Source organism: Panthera tigris, chromosome A1, assembly GCF_018350195.1.
Source record: "Panthera tigris isolate Pti1 chromosome A1, P.tigris_Pti1_mat1.1, whole genome shotgun sequence".
Taxonomy (NCBI): Eukaryota; Metazoa; Chordata; class Mammalia; order Carnivora; family Felidae; genus Panthera; species Panthera tigris.
In genome coordinates, this window is record NC_056660.1 from 115,008,033 (window position 1) to 115,024,451 (window position 16,419).

General features: G+C 51.1%; 2 protein-coding genes across 2 annotated transcripts; both read right to left on the reverse strand.

The window, feature by feature from the left end:
- Positions 1–1,078: 1,078 nt before the first annotated feature.
- SLC23A1 (solute carrier family 23 member 1) lies at positions 1,079–12,168 on the reverse strand. The gene is given in 16 exon segments (XM_042985111.1): positions 1,079–2,180; positions 4,668–4,763; positions 5,270–5,413; positions 5,513–5,642; positions 5,885–5,990; positions 6,786–6,933; positions 7,236–7,392; positions 7,683–7,803; positions 7,915–8,096; positions 8,283–8,350; positions 8,511–8,599; positions 9,341–9,498; positions 9,960–10,094; positions 10,735–10,748; positions 10,751–10,795; positions 11,884–12,168. Coding segments are annotated over 16 exon segments (1,920 nt in total). The 5' UTR covers positions 11,966–12,168; the 3' UTR covers positions 1,079–1,935.
- Positions 12,169–13,574: 1,406 nt separating this feature from the next.
- On the reverse strand, positions 13,575–16,006 carry MZB1 (marginal zone B and B1 cell specific protein). The gene is made up of 4 exons (XM_007077871.3): positions 15,778–16,006; positions 14,530–14,654; positions 14,050–14,160; positions 13,575–13,952 (listed from the first exon to the last, which is right to left on the reverse strand). The coding sequence occupies exons 1-4, from the start codon at positions 15,979–15,981 to the stop codon at positions 13,796–13,798; spliced, it is 597 nt and encodes a 198-aa protein (XP_007077933.1). The 5' UTR covers positions 15,982–16,006; the 3' UTR covers positions 13,575–13,795.
- Between the last annotated feature and the right edge of the window lie 413 nt (positions 16,007–16,419).

The following is a 16,419-nucleotide window of genomic DNA, read 5'->3' on the forward strand; positions in this document are numbered from 1 at the left end:
AATAGAAGTTCAGTTATTAAAATTTAAAAAAAATTTTTTAATCTTTATTTTTGAGAGAGAGACAGAGCGTGAGCAGGGGAGAAACAGAGAGAGAAGGAGACACAGAATCTGAAGCAGGCTCCAGGCTCTGAGCTGTCAGTACACAGAGCCCGACGTGGGGCTCGAACCCATGAACTGTGAGATCATGACCTGAGCCGAAGTCGGACGCTTAACTGACTGAGCCACCCAGGCGCCCCACAGTTACTAAAATTACTAAAAAAAAAAAAAAAAAAAAAAAAAAAAAAAAAAAAAAGCAAAGGCTAGCCAGACTTCCTAGATGTGAATCCATTGATCATGGACAAGTCACTTTTCTATGCCTTAGTTTCCACATCTTTAAAATGGTAGAAATAATGGGGCAAATGGCTGGCTCAGTCAGAAAAGCATGTGACTCTTGATCTCAGGGTTGTGAGTTTGAGCCCCACAAGGGGTGTAAAGGAGTACAAAAAAATTTCTTAAATAAAACGGTAGTAATAACAGTATCTATCTTAGGATTGTGTGATTCGTTAATACACATCAAGCCCTTAAGATAGTCCTCAGCACATAGAAAGTTCTGTTTAAGTGATTGTTATTATTATTACTATTAAAAGAGTATTCTAATTTTTTAAAATGTTTATTTTTGAGAGAGGGAGACACGGAATCCAAAGCAGGCTCCAGGCTCTGAGCTATCAGCACAGAGCCTGAGGTGGGGCTCGACCCCACCAGCCTCGAGATCATGACCTGAGCCAAAGTCAGATACTTAACCAAATAGCCACCCAGGCATCCCTAGAGTATTCTAATTTTGTTGGAACTTTTTTTTTTTTCAAATTTTAATTAAATGCTAGTTAACATACAGTGCAATATTGGTTTCAGGAGTAGAATTCAGTGATTCATCACTAATATACAACACCCAGTGCCCATCCTAATAAGTACCCTCCTTAACACACATCACCCACCTCCCTCTATCAATCCTCAGTTTATTCTCTATTGTTAAGAGTCTCTTATGGTTTGTTTCCCTCTGTCTTTCTCTCCTCCTCCCATATGTTCATGTTTTGTTTCTCCCACATATAAGTGAAATCGTATGGTATTTGTCTTTCTCTGACTTACTTAGCATAATACACTAGCTCCTTTTGGAACTTTTCTTGTCAGGGAAACTGCACATTAAAACTACTTAATTGTTTAACTGGAATCAGACATCTGCATTACAGGTAGAGATGGAAAGTTTCAGAGCATCAGCTATTCCATTTTGAAGCCCTTTGGACAGATCACCCCATTAGGGCCTGTGTGTCATAGTTTTAAGGTAATTGAAGTCATCCTGTTTTGATTTTGGGGTTCTTATTTTATGATCATTATTGAAACAAGGCAGCATATATGAGAGGAGCCCAATGCAGGGCTTGAACTTGCAACCCTGGGATCATGACCTGAGCTGAGATCAAGAGTCAGACGCTTAACCACTGAACCATCCCGGTGCCCCTGAGAGGATTTTTCGTGTTCTTGTGCATTGTCAGTATTTCTCAACCTATTCCATGTCATAAAGTATTATTTTTTTTTAGCATACTGGAGTGCAAGGATGGGGCTATCTGTGGCTAGAGTTTATGGTTCATGGGCTGCAGTTGACTCATTTCCTGCCTAGATACTCAGACTGCTGAAGGGGTCAGTATGTCAGCATACTTGTAACTTCTTAGTGACCCACATCAGTTGGGAAGTTCTACTCTCATTATGAAATAACTAAGGAATTCCATTCAGAATCCATATTTTCACTTTGTACCCATCTACTTTCCCCTTAAAGACTGTGAAATAGGTCACAAAAGTGGAAATTGAGTAGTTTTGTTTTTCTTTGGTTAAAGCATAAGAATATGATTTTTCAACCCTCCCACAAAAGACCATCTAACACATCCTACCTTTCCTAGGAGTAATTTTTCAGACTTTGGTGCACGCAGACCCAGTATGTATATTATCTGGAGTGTCTTCTGGAACTGGATGCTGGGCTTTTGACCTTGAAAATCCTCTGAAGACTGGGCAGATAGGAATGTATTTCAGAAAGGCAATCCTCTTTACCATGCTCATCCCAATGGGGAAGTCATAGCTCTTGAGGCTGGTAGACATCTCACTGTTGGCATGGGCCCCAGCTTTCCACTGTATTAGACCTCGTTCCTGTGGGCTCCCTGGAAGAGGACAGAGAAATTACCAGGGCCAGCAACCCTCCACTACCTCCCCTTCCCATAACCTAGTCCTAAGGCAGACTTCTGGAATCCATGGTCTTCATTCTCAATTATTTTCTGGGACTGAAAAGTTACTGAATCCACAATTCTCAGCTCCTAAGTTGGCAAGAGCTCGAGGAAACCCTAAAAGGTACTGGTTATACTTTGTATTTATTGTGTATCTATAGTGTACCAGGCTCTGTGCTAAGTGCTTTCATTTCTTTATCTCATTTCTCCAAAACATTCCTGTGGGAAGTATACAGGTACTATTATACAAATTTATATGATGAAGAAACAGGCAGAAAGGTTAAGTAATGGTCAGTTTACATCTCTAGTGTGGAGCTAGTGTGTGCTAAGCTGATGGGGACCAGATAGTGCCCAGACCCGCTTTGGGGCCAAGCAGGGATATTCACAAAGGCTATAATCATTATTAATATTCAATATTATGATTCCATATTTAGAAAATACACTTGCTTTTATAATACAAACCTCAGAAAGTCAAGCTACTAAGTAAAATCTTTGTTGGTAGTATGGATACATGAAAGATTATTTACATCTAGGGGAGTATTTCGTCAAGAGGCAGGAAAGCAGTGCGTGAGATCTCTGAGGTTTTTACAAGAGGGCTGAGGTTAGAGAAGACTGATACAGTGTGAGTAGAAAGAGATTTCCACTAGCCCCACTAGCATTTCTTGAACTAAATTACCCCTCTTAAGTTTCTGCTGTGGATGGGGAAAGAAAGAAAATGCAAGGCGGCCCATCAGCAAAATGTGCATCACACAGAAGAAAGTTGTATACAGGTAATTCCATGATTAAGGACCGGCTTCTGGTTTAACCAGACCTGGGTTTGAATTCAGGTTGGCAATTAGGCAACTTGAATTAGGTAAATGATTTGACCACTCAGCTTCAGATTCCTCAACAATGCACACTGAAGGACTATTGACGATTATGGAGCTCCTGGGTGGCTCAGTCGGTTGTGTCTCTTTGGTTTTGACTCAAGTCACAATCTCACGGTTGTGCAGCTGAGCCCCTTGTCAGGCTCTGTGCTGACAGCGCAGAACCTGCTTGGGATTCTCTCTCCTTCTCTGCCCCTCTCCTGCTTGTGTGCTTGCATTCTCTCTCTCAAAACAAACATTAAAACAAAAAAGGATTATGGGGCATAACATGTATAATGATCCCTGGTAGTGATGGTTGCTGATAGGGAGTTGGGTTGAAGGATGGGAATGTGAGAATCTCAGCAAGGCAGTCTGAGGCTATTAAAATCTGAGGTAGCTTAATCCAGCTACCCAAACCACAAAGTCCGTCAGTATACAGTCCAGCTGATGCCCTCTACCTCCTCAGATTCCATGAGCATAGAGGCTGCCACTTCTCTTTCTCATGTCCACAGCCAGCCTTCTAAATGGGGAGGAGCGGGTACCACCTGTTAGTCCATGGGGTAACTGCTACCAAGAGTTCTCTCATCATCTGATGCTGTCTGGAATTTCTAAAAGTGCCATGGCACTTAGGCCTTGCCTGCCCTCCAACCCTGCAGCTGTGTTCAGGCTGGGAAGTGGTGGGCGATGGAGGGCCATCATCCTTCTACTCCCATCCCTCATCTTCCTGGAATGATGCAGCCTTTAACCTCTGCCTCCATGGGGCTTTCCCTGATTCACCAGATCCCCCGAAACCCTCTACAGAGGCAGTATGGTGCAATTGTTGGGACACAAGTCCTAGACTGCATCAAATAGACTTGGTAAAAATCCCAGATTTGCAACCTGTTAAATCTTCAAATGCTGTGAACTTCGGTAAGTCACTTAACCTCTCTGATTCTGTTTCCTTGTGAAATGGTGTTGATAGCATCTACCAGGATAGTCTTTGAGAATGAAATGAGACACATAGTTTCATGCCTGACCCATAGTAGACGTTTGGTAAACGTTAACTGTGCTTGTTACTCATTAAGTAACTGGTGACAGTTTTTATATCTTACAGGGAACATAAACATGAGCCAGGAGGGTTCTCAGGGACTCACTAAGTTATCTTCCACAATCCCTGCAAAAAGCCCTAACATCAAAGAGAAATAAATGTTAGGGGCTCTTCTAGTAGCTAGTATTATTTGGTAGTGGGTGTTGCCAACAAACTGATGCTTCATTTGTATCTGCCCTAATCTAAGAAAGCAAAGGCTACCAAAGGCACCCCTCAACCTGGCTATCACGAATTGGAAGGAAACAACTCACAGGGCCCCGAATGACTTCTCTAGACCCATCCTCTTTAAGACCTATGAGGCATGACTGTACCACTGTCTAGCCACTAGTCTCTCCCTCCAGCCAGTGGGCACTCCACCAGCCCAAACTTCCTGTTTCTCCTTGCACGTCCTGCATTGCATGGGTCCTGGCCACACTTCTGATCGAGGGGCCATTTGTTAGAGTGCATGTGAGCCCAGCCTAGTTCTGTTTCCCTCCCAGAGGTGACGCATACCTGGCACTGTGTTGTCCAGTATGAAAGCGAGGCACCCACCCACAAACATCTCTGTGGTCAGCAGCACAGTCAGAATCTGGTCCACTTCAGGAATGCCTGTGGAATAGGTCAAGGGCCAGTGGACATCTTGGCCTCACCTGAAGACCAGAGCTCAGGGGCTTTCTCCCCACTTGTGGAGTTTACTGACTTCCTTGAGTGGGCAGGGAGATGAAGTGGTACAAACCCCAACTTTCTAACCTATCTGTACCCTGTCCCACCCTTGGATTCAAATCCCAGTTTTGCCAATTGCTACTTATCTTGGGACAAACATTTAACTTCTCTGAGCCTCACTTTCCTCTTCTGTAAGGTGGAAATGATAATACTATCTGTCTCCTGGAGCTGTTGTGAATATTAAATGAGCACATGTAAAGCTCCATAGCTGTCCATAGAAAGTGTCTTAGTAAAGGACAGTTGCTAATCACTTCTCAGCTTCTGGTTCACATCTAGAGTTGGGCAGGATTTGTGGTTCTCTCGTATGGTGCCTTTGACCGAGGGAGCTGTGCCCAGAGTCGAGCCCACCATACCTCCCCTATCGACCGAGATACTCAGACTAGCGGAGGCACCTGTGTTGATGACGCCGGGGTTGGACTCCAGGTAATTGGGCAGCGTGAGCCCGAAGAACATGGAAAATCCGAGCACGAACAGGTTGCGAGAGGAGTTCATGTCCACGAACTGCAAGTTGGACAGCCCCACAGCCGTAATCATGCCTGAGGGCGCAGGAGAACGGCTGAAGGCGTCCCGCAGGCCCGATGGGCTCCACCACTCCGCGACCGTGCAGAGACCCACGGCGCACACGCGGCACTCACCGAAAAGGGTGCAGAACATGCCCCCCAGGATGGGGTCAGGGAGCGAGGCAAAAAGGGCGGTGAATTTGCCAACAGTGCCCAGGACTAGCATGATGCCCGCACCATATTGCACCACGCGCCGGCTGCCCACCTGCAAGGGAGTCGGGGGGCAGGGTTAGACTCCAGGCGCGAAGCCTGACGGGATGAGTCGAGAGGACAGGAAGGTGGGCGGGGCCTGTTATAAAAGTGAGCACAAAAGGGCCGGGGCTTGATGCGGGGCGGGACCTCTCGAAGACAGGACGTGGCTAGGCCAAAGTGGGGGGAAGCTTGGGGCAAGTCTGTGGCACAGGGAATGGGGGTGGGGCTTTGTGCCGCTCCGGCTTGTCTTGGCACCTTGGTAATCCCTAGAACGCCAATGTTGGGGCTAGACGAGGTGGACCCGTTGCCTGTGCCCAGCAGACCTGCGATAATGCAGCAGATGCCTTCCGTGAAGATGCCCCTATAAGGAAAGGGTGAGTTTGGGCCTCAGTCCAGCCTCTGCCCTGGCTTATGTCCTTCCATCACCCTGGGCGGGCTGCTCGCCTTCTTGGGGACTGGGCAAGCTGCAACTATCTGTCTGTAGTACTCCCCACTCCAGGCCAGAGGTGGGTCTGGGAGCCAAGAGCCCAGGTCCGAGCGCTAGTCCCAGGGCCCTGGAACTTACTCCCTTAGGCGACTCTGGGCTTCAATTTCCTCATCTGTAAAATGGGCATAAGGGTACCTTGTCTCACAGAGTCGTTAGTAGATTGCATAAGAGAATACACATGGAGGGCTATGCACACGAAAGGTTGTCAATGACCGCAGTTTCCCTTAGGCGTCTTTATCTCAACTACTGGTGACACTCAGAGTGAGTGATGTGAGTATTCCATTTCTTTTTTTTTTTTTTTTAATTTTTTTTAACATTTATTTATTTTTGAGACAGAGAGAGACAGAGCATGAAGGGGGGAGGGGCAGAGAGAGAAGGAGACACAGAATCGGAAGCAGGCTCCAGGCTCTGAGCCATCAGCCCAGAGTCTGACGTGGGGCTTGAACTCACGGACCGCGAGATCATGACCCGAGCCGAAGTCGGACGCTCAACCGACTGAGCCACCCAGGCGCCCCAATGAGTATTCCATTTCATAAGTAAGGAGAATGAGGTCTGGAAAGTATTAGTGACTTGACCAAGTCCACACCTTTGAGACTCAACCTTGTCCCTACATTTGCTTCCTGAATGGCCCCTGAGGGATCAGATATTGGAGAGGGCAGGTGGCCATACCTGTTGATAGCATGTACTGGAGGGGGTGGTGCACCAGCCAGGCGGGCACAAGCATAGTAATCTCCGATGGACTCAATGATGCCGGCCAGTGTGGCACTGAACATTCCCAGGACAGCAGCCGCAGTCACTGTGGGCAGGCCCCACTGACCTGGATAGGGAGGGAGAAGGGAGGATGGGTGCAGTAACCTCTGGGATGCAGGGAGTGGACAAGGCAGTATGTGGGGGTTAAGATGTCTCACCCTGGGGTGGGAGCTATACAGTTGTCAGAGCTTATTTGGGATCACTCAGAGTCATGAAGCTGGAGTGAGGCTTTGAGGAAAATACCACTCTGCCTGCCACACTATAAATGTACAGCTAATGCCAAGTGCATCACTGGCTGCGTTGGGATCATCGGGGACCATCATGGATGGTCTTAGCTAGAAGCAGAAGGGCCCAGGTGGGGTGTCTCACAGGGGTAGGGGATGCGGATCCAGGGCGCAATAGCCATGATGTCCCCTCGGGCGTCCGTTCGTGCCTGGAATCCATAAGCTGTGGAGTCTGAGGGCAGCACATTCGTCAGGGTCAGGATATAGCAGAGCAGCCACACGGTCATGATGGCCAGCACAATCTGAAGTGGGGTGGGGTGAGGGGAGCACTGAGGGCCCTGGAAGTCTTGGTCCAGGCTAAGCAGCCCCTACCTCAGCCCTAGCTCCAGCTCCAGCCCCAGCCCTAGCCTTCACCCCCACACCAGCTCAGACCTGGACCCCAATACCTACTCTAGCCGCTGACTAGGACCTCACCTGTGCTCTGGCTCTAGCTCCTCTGCTGTCCTGGACCTGACCGCCCCCCGACCTTTGCCCTGGCCCCAGGTCCAGCCCCTGCCCTAGTCCCAGCCCCAGGTGTCTGTCAGCTCCTCACAGGAAACATCTTGAAGATCTGGATGCGGAAGAGAGTGAGGCCTTTGCCCCAACGGTAGACAGGCAGCAGGAAGGTGAGGTTACGCAGGTACTGGGAGAAGAGGACGATCAGGAGAATGGAACTGGGGGCAGAGGCACAAAGGAAAGATGGCTGGTAGGCTGGACTGGGGCCAGGACACGAAAGGGGTGAAAGGGGTGGGGCTGGGAAAGGATCAGGCTTAATGCCTGCTCACCAAGCTGAGATGCCCCAGTGGGAGCCAGCTCGGTCGCCAGCAGCTTGGAAGACAGAGAGGCCAATGAGGGAGACCGTGGGGGTGACCGTGAGAGGCCCTATGTAGCTGAGCAGGGCCCCAGGTAGCCCCATCAGCCCGATCACCACCTCCACCATGCTGGATACCATGATTGCACCCTGGACCTGGAAAAGCAAATAATGGTACTATAAGTCACTATTTAGAGGCTATGACCTCTACATTAAAAAAAAAAAAAAAAAAGAAAAAAGGTCCTGGACCACCTCCTTGAATCCTCCAACTCATTATCGGCCCTCACTCCCAACTAGCCCCCTACTCAGGTCCAGGTCTCTTCTACCCAGATACAAACCCACCTCACGTATCCGTGGGTGCCAGATATGAGAAGTGTTCAGGGGAAGACTCCAGTTACCGTAGATCTCCTCTGGGATCAGAAACAGGGACACACACATAGCCAGGGAACACAGAGAAGAAGAGAAGGTGCTGCCATGAATGCAGTCTGGTGTCTGGACTCAGGACAGTGGCCCAGACTTCCAGGCTCCTGGGCCTCCCCTCTCCAGCACAGACCCCAGAAGTGTGCCCACCTTCTGGGGGGCATTTCCATCTCTCCAGGCTCAGGATGGCTTTCGCTGGGACCAGAAATGCAAAGGCGCTGGCCTGGAACAGCGGCAGCCTGGAAGGAGAGGCAAAGAGCAACAGGGCAGGGCCAGGGGAGGGCAGGGACACAGAGACAGCGGAGATGGGGAGAGAGGGGCACAGAGAGAAGGACAGAGAGAATCACATCCAGGGACAGAGACACAGGGACAAGGGCAGGGCAAAGCTGAGAGAAGTCGCTGTGGCCCCAGGCAGGCCTCTAACGTTTTGGGGGCCCAAGGGAGAAAACAAATGCAGTCTCTGGCCTACAACATGCTCCCTTTCCTTCCCAACCCCACTTCCTGCACTGTGAGGGGCCATGTACAGGGAAGCAAACAGCTCAGCTATTGCATCCAAGCCCCACTCACAACCTTCCTCCATCCCCCCATCACAAAAACAACCATCTTGTGGCCACCCAAGCCTAGAGCTGTGCACACAGGGGCAGGGGCCCCTGGACAACAGGCCACTGAAGAAGACCACACAGGCCCTAAAAGGGAGGAGTGGGTGGTCCTGATTACCCAGAGTAGGGCTTAACAGGAGGAGAGCCCAGCTAGGGTATATTCCCTTAAACCCGCAGACTTCTTGCCTTTGAGGAACGTCAGGGGCCTAATGTGGGATCCCAGCTTCCGGGCTCTAAGGCTGGCTTGGGAGTAGGAGTAGCAGGTGGTGACAGATAGCAGCTTTTCCCCCCAAAGAAACAGCCCTCAGAGAAAACACCTGCTCCCACTGTGTGGATCACTGTGTGTGTTGAGGGTGGGGAGGCAGAGGCAGGACAGCTCACCGGATGCCCAGTGTGGTCTGGATGAGGGTGGTGATGCCCACGCAGGTGAAGATAGTACCGATGAGTTGGCTGACCATGTACTGGTCGCGGCCCACACACAGTGCCTCAGCCAGGAGGAAGGGCACAGCAATGGTGCCACTGAAGCATGTCAAGTAATGCTGGGGGATGGTGGGGGTCGGGGGAGAGTGTATGAGGTGGAGCCCATAGGGCTCAAAGGGAAACAGGGGCGTCCTAACCATCCTTATGCCTGCCTCCGTGGGCCTGAACCCATGCTGCCCCTGGCAGCTCACCCAGGGCTGATACTCCTGCAAGGGATTCCCAGAGACCTACGCCTCACCTCTCTCTGGGTTAGTAATCTGCCTCCAAGTTATTCCTGTGGCTTCAGTGGAGTGAGTCCTCTTCCCTGTGACTGCCACTCTGCCTGGCAGGTGACATGTTCCTGGGGATAATCTCTCAGGCTCCATCAGACCTCCTCCTCACCCCTGCTTGGCGACCGTCACTGTTGCTGACCTTAGGTTTCTCTTCCTATTACCCAAGATAAACTTGTTGGCCCAGAAAGGGGTGGGGATTCTGGGGAGCATGCAGAGTGGGGGCGGGGAAGCCCTCCCGAGAAGCCCACCTGGAAGCCCAGCAGAATGCACAGGTACCAGGGTGGCACATCCTCAATCTTGTACAACATGTCAAACTTGGGTTCTGTAGGCAGGGACATCGTGGGATCCCTCATGGAGGTCCCTGCTGAGCCCAGGGACTCATGCTGGGGCAGCAGAGAGAAGGAACTCAGGGTGGAGTGATGAGGACCAGCTAAGTCCATTCTGCTCCAGAATCAATCAGATAGCCCAAGTGGCTGTCAGATCCTCAGAAAGAGGTCCAAACCACACCCTCCCTCTCGGTTCAGCCACCCAACTGCCACTTGGCCTGGCTACTCCCTGCTCGCTCCTCACATTCCTTTGTGCAGGGATGAGTCCACTCTGCTGGCTCCTGGAGGGCTTGGGACCAGGGCATTCCAACCAAGGGGATGGGCCCCTAAGTCAGAATGCCTTGGGGAGCAACAGAGGAGGGGACCAAGAAGGCGGAAGTCTGTGGACAGACCCTCTTGGGCACACTGTGGTTTCACTCTTGCCCCCTTGGAGGTCCTCGGGGTTTCCCTGGCGGTGGGAGAGGTTGGGTCCCTGCTGGCCCTCAAGCTGGAGTCCGCCAGTCCTAAAGCTGATGACCCCTGCACCCACTGCCACCCACACACCATCCCCCAATTGCTACGTTCAGCTTGGGATAGTCACTCTTAATCAAGTTCATCAGAACTTTTGTCTCTTGCTTCCCGGGGAGAAGGCCTAAGAAGGCTCTCTAGCTCCCACCCAACCCTGCCCCCCACCCAGGTCCCACCCGTTCCCCAGCACCTGTGTCTGGCCCTCGGGTCCTCCTGGGCCCTCATCTTTGGGGCACAGGTGTGAGCGGTTCCTGAGGAAAAGAGGGGATTGGCTTTACGAAGGCCAAGAAGGACTTTAGTCCACACATCAGACATTGTTTGAAGTAAATCTGTAACCAGATCCCCAGCTCTGATTGCGAAAGGAGGACCTGGGCGGAGATAACGTATTAACTCTGGCCATGGTGGTAAAGGCCACCCAAGCCTCTGCCGTCTGAGCACGCCCTTCCCTGACTGCGCCTGAGCCTGGGCACGGGACCTGTTCTTGTTTCCAAGAGAGGGTCAGAGTGCTGGTGAGGGGTGGGCAGTCTGGGAAGTTTACCAACCCCAGGGTGAGGTGGTAGTAGTGGGGGGCATTTACTAGGTCACACTCTGAACAAGACTCTTCCTCCCCACTTATTAATAACAAGTTAATAATTATCATTACCATGATCACTGTCTTTAATGAGGAATGACTGTATGCCAAGCAATTGCTATGTACTGCCGTGTTTAACCCCAGGCACTAGGCGGTATTAACCTCTTTTACAGCTGAAGAAACAGATCTAGGAGATGTGATCTGACCAAAGCCACATAGGTGCATGATTTTAGAAAAACATTCCAAAAACTCAGGTTGGCCTGAACTCCGGAGCTCATGCTATAAATCAGCCATTAAATTTGATAAAGGCCTGCCCTCCCCACACAGCCACTAATCCCTCAGTTTCTCAGAGGCCCAAAACAGATGGGCCAGCCTTGCCTGTTCCCTATGTCAAGACAATGATTCCCTTCCCCTCCCGGGCAGGACTGGCTACATAATTCACAGGACGCTGTGCAAAATGAAAATTTGGGACCCCCGTTCCAAAAGCATTATGAATTTTAACACAGCAGTAGTAGAATATTAAACCAAATACAAGGCCTTTCTAAGCACTGGGCTCTGTGTGAGTGCATGTCACTGAAACCTGCCCTCGACTCAGCCTGTCTTCTCCTCCTGGCAGGCCTACCAGCCTGATCATGGGACCTGGGGGCTAAAGGTGGTTGGGAGGGTCTGAGGAGCTAAGGCTCTTCAGCTGGTGGGGATGGACCTAAAGTTCCTGGTTCTGCTTCCCTCTGGGCTGCCCCAGCCCCAGCCCCCCCAGGGCCCACCTACTTCTGGGTTGCTGTGCCCACGGCCAGGCCCTGTTCCAAGGACCCACAGGCAGCAGTGCTCTCCACCTGGGCAGCAGCTTCATCCCACAGCCGTGAATCCGTCGTCGTCAGCTTCTCCAGTCCCCAGCTGTTCCTCTGTCTGCCTATCTTCTCCTCTCCCTTCTTGGCTCTTGCTCCCAGGTTTCCCAAAGTTGTCTGACCAGTTCGAAGCTTCCAAACTTCTTAGCATTTTCCTCCCCACCTGCCTCTCTCCACCCCAGTACTCCCCAGGGGGCTATGGAGACAGAGCTCCACCCCTTACACTTAGGTGCACAAGTCCCACAGACATTCAGTTCAACCCAGCCACATGCCACACACACAGAAACAAGGCAGATATGTTGTACATGGTTTCAGATACACAAACAAATGGATCCACTGCACTCAGACTGTGCTGCAGTGTATCTAAATCACTCCATGTAGGGGCGCCTGGGTGGCTCAGTCAGTTGAGCGTCGGCTCAGGTCATGATCTCACAGTCAGTGGTTTCTAGCCCCTCGTCGGGCTCTGTGCTGATAGCTCAGAGCCTGGAGCCTGTTTCAGATTTTGTGTCTCCCTCTCTCTCTGCCCCTCCCCTGTTTGCACTCTGTCTCTGTCTCAAGAATAAATAAACAGTAGAAAAAAAAAAAACTTAAAAAAATAAATAAATCACTCCATGTAATCACAGGGCCACACAGATCCATGTCATAGGATCCCATCTCCACACCCAATACACTGGCAGCTCAGCTGGTTCCTTGGGCCCTGGCTCTCTTCCTGGTGACTAGGGGTTCTCTCCTGGGGTGAAGGCCAGGGAGGAGGGGCCTCAGGCAGATAGGGACCAGGTAATGGAATGTAGGGGACCAGGCTGCAGTATAGCTCATAAAATCTGGAGGGGTCAGGTCCTGCCTGGGGCACCCCTATTCCTCCAGCAATGACTTCCCCCCGAATTCCCCAAATCTGAATCCCCTCCCAGCCCTGTCACTACTCAAACTTGGACTTGGTTTGAGCCTCCTTTATTTTCTAAGCCTTGGTTTCGGTGTCTGTCAACTGGGGATTAGAGTGTCTGTTCTGTCCACCTCCCAGGGCTTCAGCAGATCAGAGAGACACCCACAAAAGAAACTACAAGGTATAGCACTGCCTGTCCACAGGTTCCCAGACTTAGGTGGGGCCCAGGTGGAACCATTTCCTCCATTGCTAAGGAAAGTTCTCAGGCCAGAAGAATTTCTGGGGAGAGCAGGACTTAGAATCAAGATACTGAATCCAGCACGTTCCAGGAACCCTGCCCTCCCCAGTCCCAGGCAGACACCTAGGGCTCAATCATGCCAGCTAGGGTCAGAGGTAGAGTCTGGAAACTGAACAGCTGCTGGGCATAGACCCAGTTAGACCAGTGTTCAGGGAGGGGCACAGATAGCAGAGTGCTAAGTAGGCGTGTCCACAGGTAGTCTGCTCATGGAGTTTTCCTTTTCTCTCATGATGGATCTGGGTTTTATCATTCATATAACTGATTCCATATGCCTTTGACAGCTTGCTCACATTTCTAGCCATGACAGGTTTCACCTACCTCTGGAAAACTGTATGGAAGTGTATTTGGCCCTCTCTAGGTACAACCTCAGCAGAAATACCAAAGTCTGACTTTCCAGCCCCATGAGCACCTTTTGCAGAGGGAAGAAATCAAGAAATGGAGGTCACTGGGTTTTATTTGAGTCCAGAAGGGAAGGCCTCGCCTCACACACACCAGGCCCCAGTGTTCTAAAGCCTGAGGAGGGGGGTGGTGGCCATGGCAGCACAGAAAAGCATGGCCTCCCTGCCCTCCAGGCAGCCTGCACAAAGGAGTAGGACAGATCCAGAGGAAGCCCAGCTCCCTTCAGGGGCTGACCAGGAAGGGGAAGGAGCAGTTGGACTAGAGCTCTGTCTTCGTGACAGGTGCCTCCTCTGAGCAGGCCCCCTGGGGGCCTCCACACAGCAACGCCTCCAGAGCCTCTCGGCCTTGTTGGTGGGCTTCGTAGATCTGGTCTTCTCCAAACTCCCCCAGGTAGTGCAAACATGTCATGGAGAGCCTACGGGAGCCCAGCAAGAGCCTCAGACTTTGCCTGCCCCACAGGGGGCTGATCAAGGCTCCAAAGTCTCCATTCCACCCCCCATTCCTGCCATCACCTGGTGGGCCAGGGGCCCCCTGTGATCATCACGCTGATGTTTGGCTCTGGCCCCTTGCTGAGTCCTGGGCCCGTGAGACGTTTCACCTGGTTCACTTCTCGGACCCCGTAGCTGGAAGCAGTGGGGAGGAGAGATACAGCATTAGTGGGAGCCCTGCCAGCAAGGGATCCATCCCCACATGAAGCTGAGCACACTGGGCATTTGCTGAAGCCAGAGCCCAGATTCTGATCTTCCCTGATGGAAAACTGAGGACCAGAGAGGGAAAGCCCCTGGCCCAAGGTCACACAGCAACCATATATCCTGGCCACCTACCATTCTACTTGCTCCTAGCTCCAGAGCTCAGAATGCCTCACAGCCAGCCCCCTACCTTAGACCAGAGCCCTAGTGGATTGTGTGTCTGGCGTGAGTGGGAGAATGAGAACCTCTACCCATCATCCCTTCCCCTGGGGGAGGGTGGTAGGGACCAGACTTTTGACTCACCCCTGCCAGGTCTGGGAGCAGCTCTGGTCCAGGATGTCTGTGTATACTGATTCACTCAGCTCCTGCTGCCCTCCTGAGTCCCGGGTGTGAAGCTTGGCCTCTGCCTTTGCCAAATGTTGCCACATCTAGAACAAGGAGGGGCTGAGAGCCAGGACTTTTGGACTGCTCAATGGTGGGAGAGGGGCAGACAGGAGCCTGGGTCTCCGGGAGAAAGTGAGGTAAGCCTTTTGAGCAGGAAACTCCTGTGAACAGGCTTCATGGCCCTCCCACAGGCTCGGAAAGCTGAGACTGGGTCTGCTGAGATAGGATCCACTTCCCTGGAATGGGGTGGGTGGGAAACTCTGAAGTGGAAAGTTAGGCCTGAGCACTGGGCCTCCTTCCCCAGGGCACACCTGCCCATCAGCACATGATATTTTATTTTATTTTTTTAAGTTTATTTATTTTTAAGAGAGAGAAAGAATCCCAAGCAGACTCCTGCACTGTCAGTGCAGAGCCCGACATGGGGCTCAAGCCCAGAAAATGCAAGATCATGACCTGAACTGAAACCAAAAGTCGATGCTTAGCTGACAGAGCCATTCTTCTTCTTAAACCACAAGAAGGAAAGAAAAAAGAAAAAAAAAAAAAAAAAACAGAGCCCAGTCTTCAATGACACGTGTGCTCATAGGCTCCCCTCCCCCCATAGAGATATTCAGGCATGCTTGACAGGCTTGTGCATGAACGCGAGATACACACATACTCATATATTCATGTACTCAACCCACATGCACACATGCACATATACACCAGTGCTCTCTGGTCATATTTTGGGAAGGAGCCCCAACCCGAGGATAAGCCTGGAAAAGAAAGAGTCCAAGAGGACAAGCTCGTGACTACCTAGGGTCTCAAGATATTGTGGAATGGGTGTCCCAGATAATCTGCTTGCTGTTGGGCAGAGAGATGGGTAAACTGAGGCATGGAGGTTTAGGTGAGGTGAAGGTGGAAATATCATGGAAGGCTGAATCTAACTCGATACCCTGGGATTGAGAGTTTAGAAATCAAAGGCCAGGGGCGCCTGGGTGGTTCAGTCAGTTAAGCGTCCCACTTTTGATTTCGGCTCAGGTCATGATCTCACATATATAAATAAATATTTTAAAAAAAGAAAAGAAAAAGAAATCAAAAGCCAATAGTAGAATCTGAGGTAGAAGGAGGGGACTGTCTTCAAGAGGGGCCTGGATAGGGTCAGGGGAACTGCTGGGGGGAGGTACTCACCTGGTAGGCCACCGCCCTGCAGGCATCACAGCGAAGGTGAGCAGGCATATGAGCTGAGTACTTCTCCTCATCGTCCAGCTGCGGGGCAGTGGCTGTGAGTGGAGCCCTGTCTCCAAGGCCCCCTGGGATGCCCCAGGCTCCCAGCAGCAGCAGTGTCAGTGTCAGTGACAGCCTCATGGTCTGTGGAGCTGGCTCAGTGAGCATGGGCTGTGGTTGGGGTGCAGGTGTGCATGTGTACGTGTGCAGTGGGGGCTGCCCCGGAACTCCTGACCCAACCAATGGGGAACCAACACCTCACCCCTCCCACTCTCTCCCTTCCCCCAGGGCCCTGAAGATGCCACGTGTGCACCTCCTCTAGTGGGATCCTTGCTTCACCCAACTCAACTCCATTTCACAGATAAGGAACAATGATGTAAGGAGGGGGGCTGGGCATGGGCAAGAACACATGGGAGCTGATACTTCCCATGTCCTGGGATCTGGCAACTCAGTGGGCACTGTCCTGAGTACCTTGGGGGAAGAGGTACTTGGTTAGTGTCATTTTTATGAGCACATGAAGGCTCAGAGAGAAGTGACAAATCCAAGACCATACAGCTACAAGGGCCATACTGAAACTGGAATCCAAACCTGATTGACCCCAAAGCC

Coding starts and splice junctions, on each gene's coding strand:
- MZB1 (XM_007077871.3), bottom strand. CDS start 15,981: ATGCTCACTGAGCCAGCTCCACAGACCATGAGGCTGTCACTGACACTG. Junction 14,655..15,777: donor GCAGGGCGGTGGCCTACCAG/GTGAGTACCTCC, acceptor TCCTTGTTCTAG/ATGTGGCAACATTTGGCAAA. Junction 13,953..14,049: donor GGGGGCCCCTGGCCCACCAG/GTGATGGCAGGA, acceptor GGGCTCCCGTAG/GCTCTCCATGACATGTTTGC.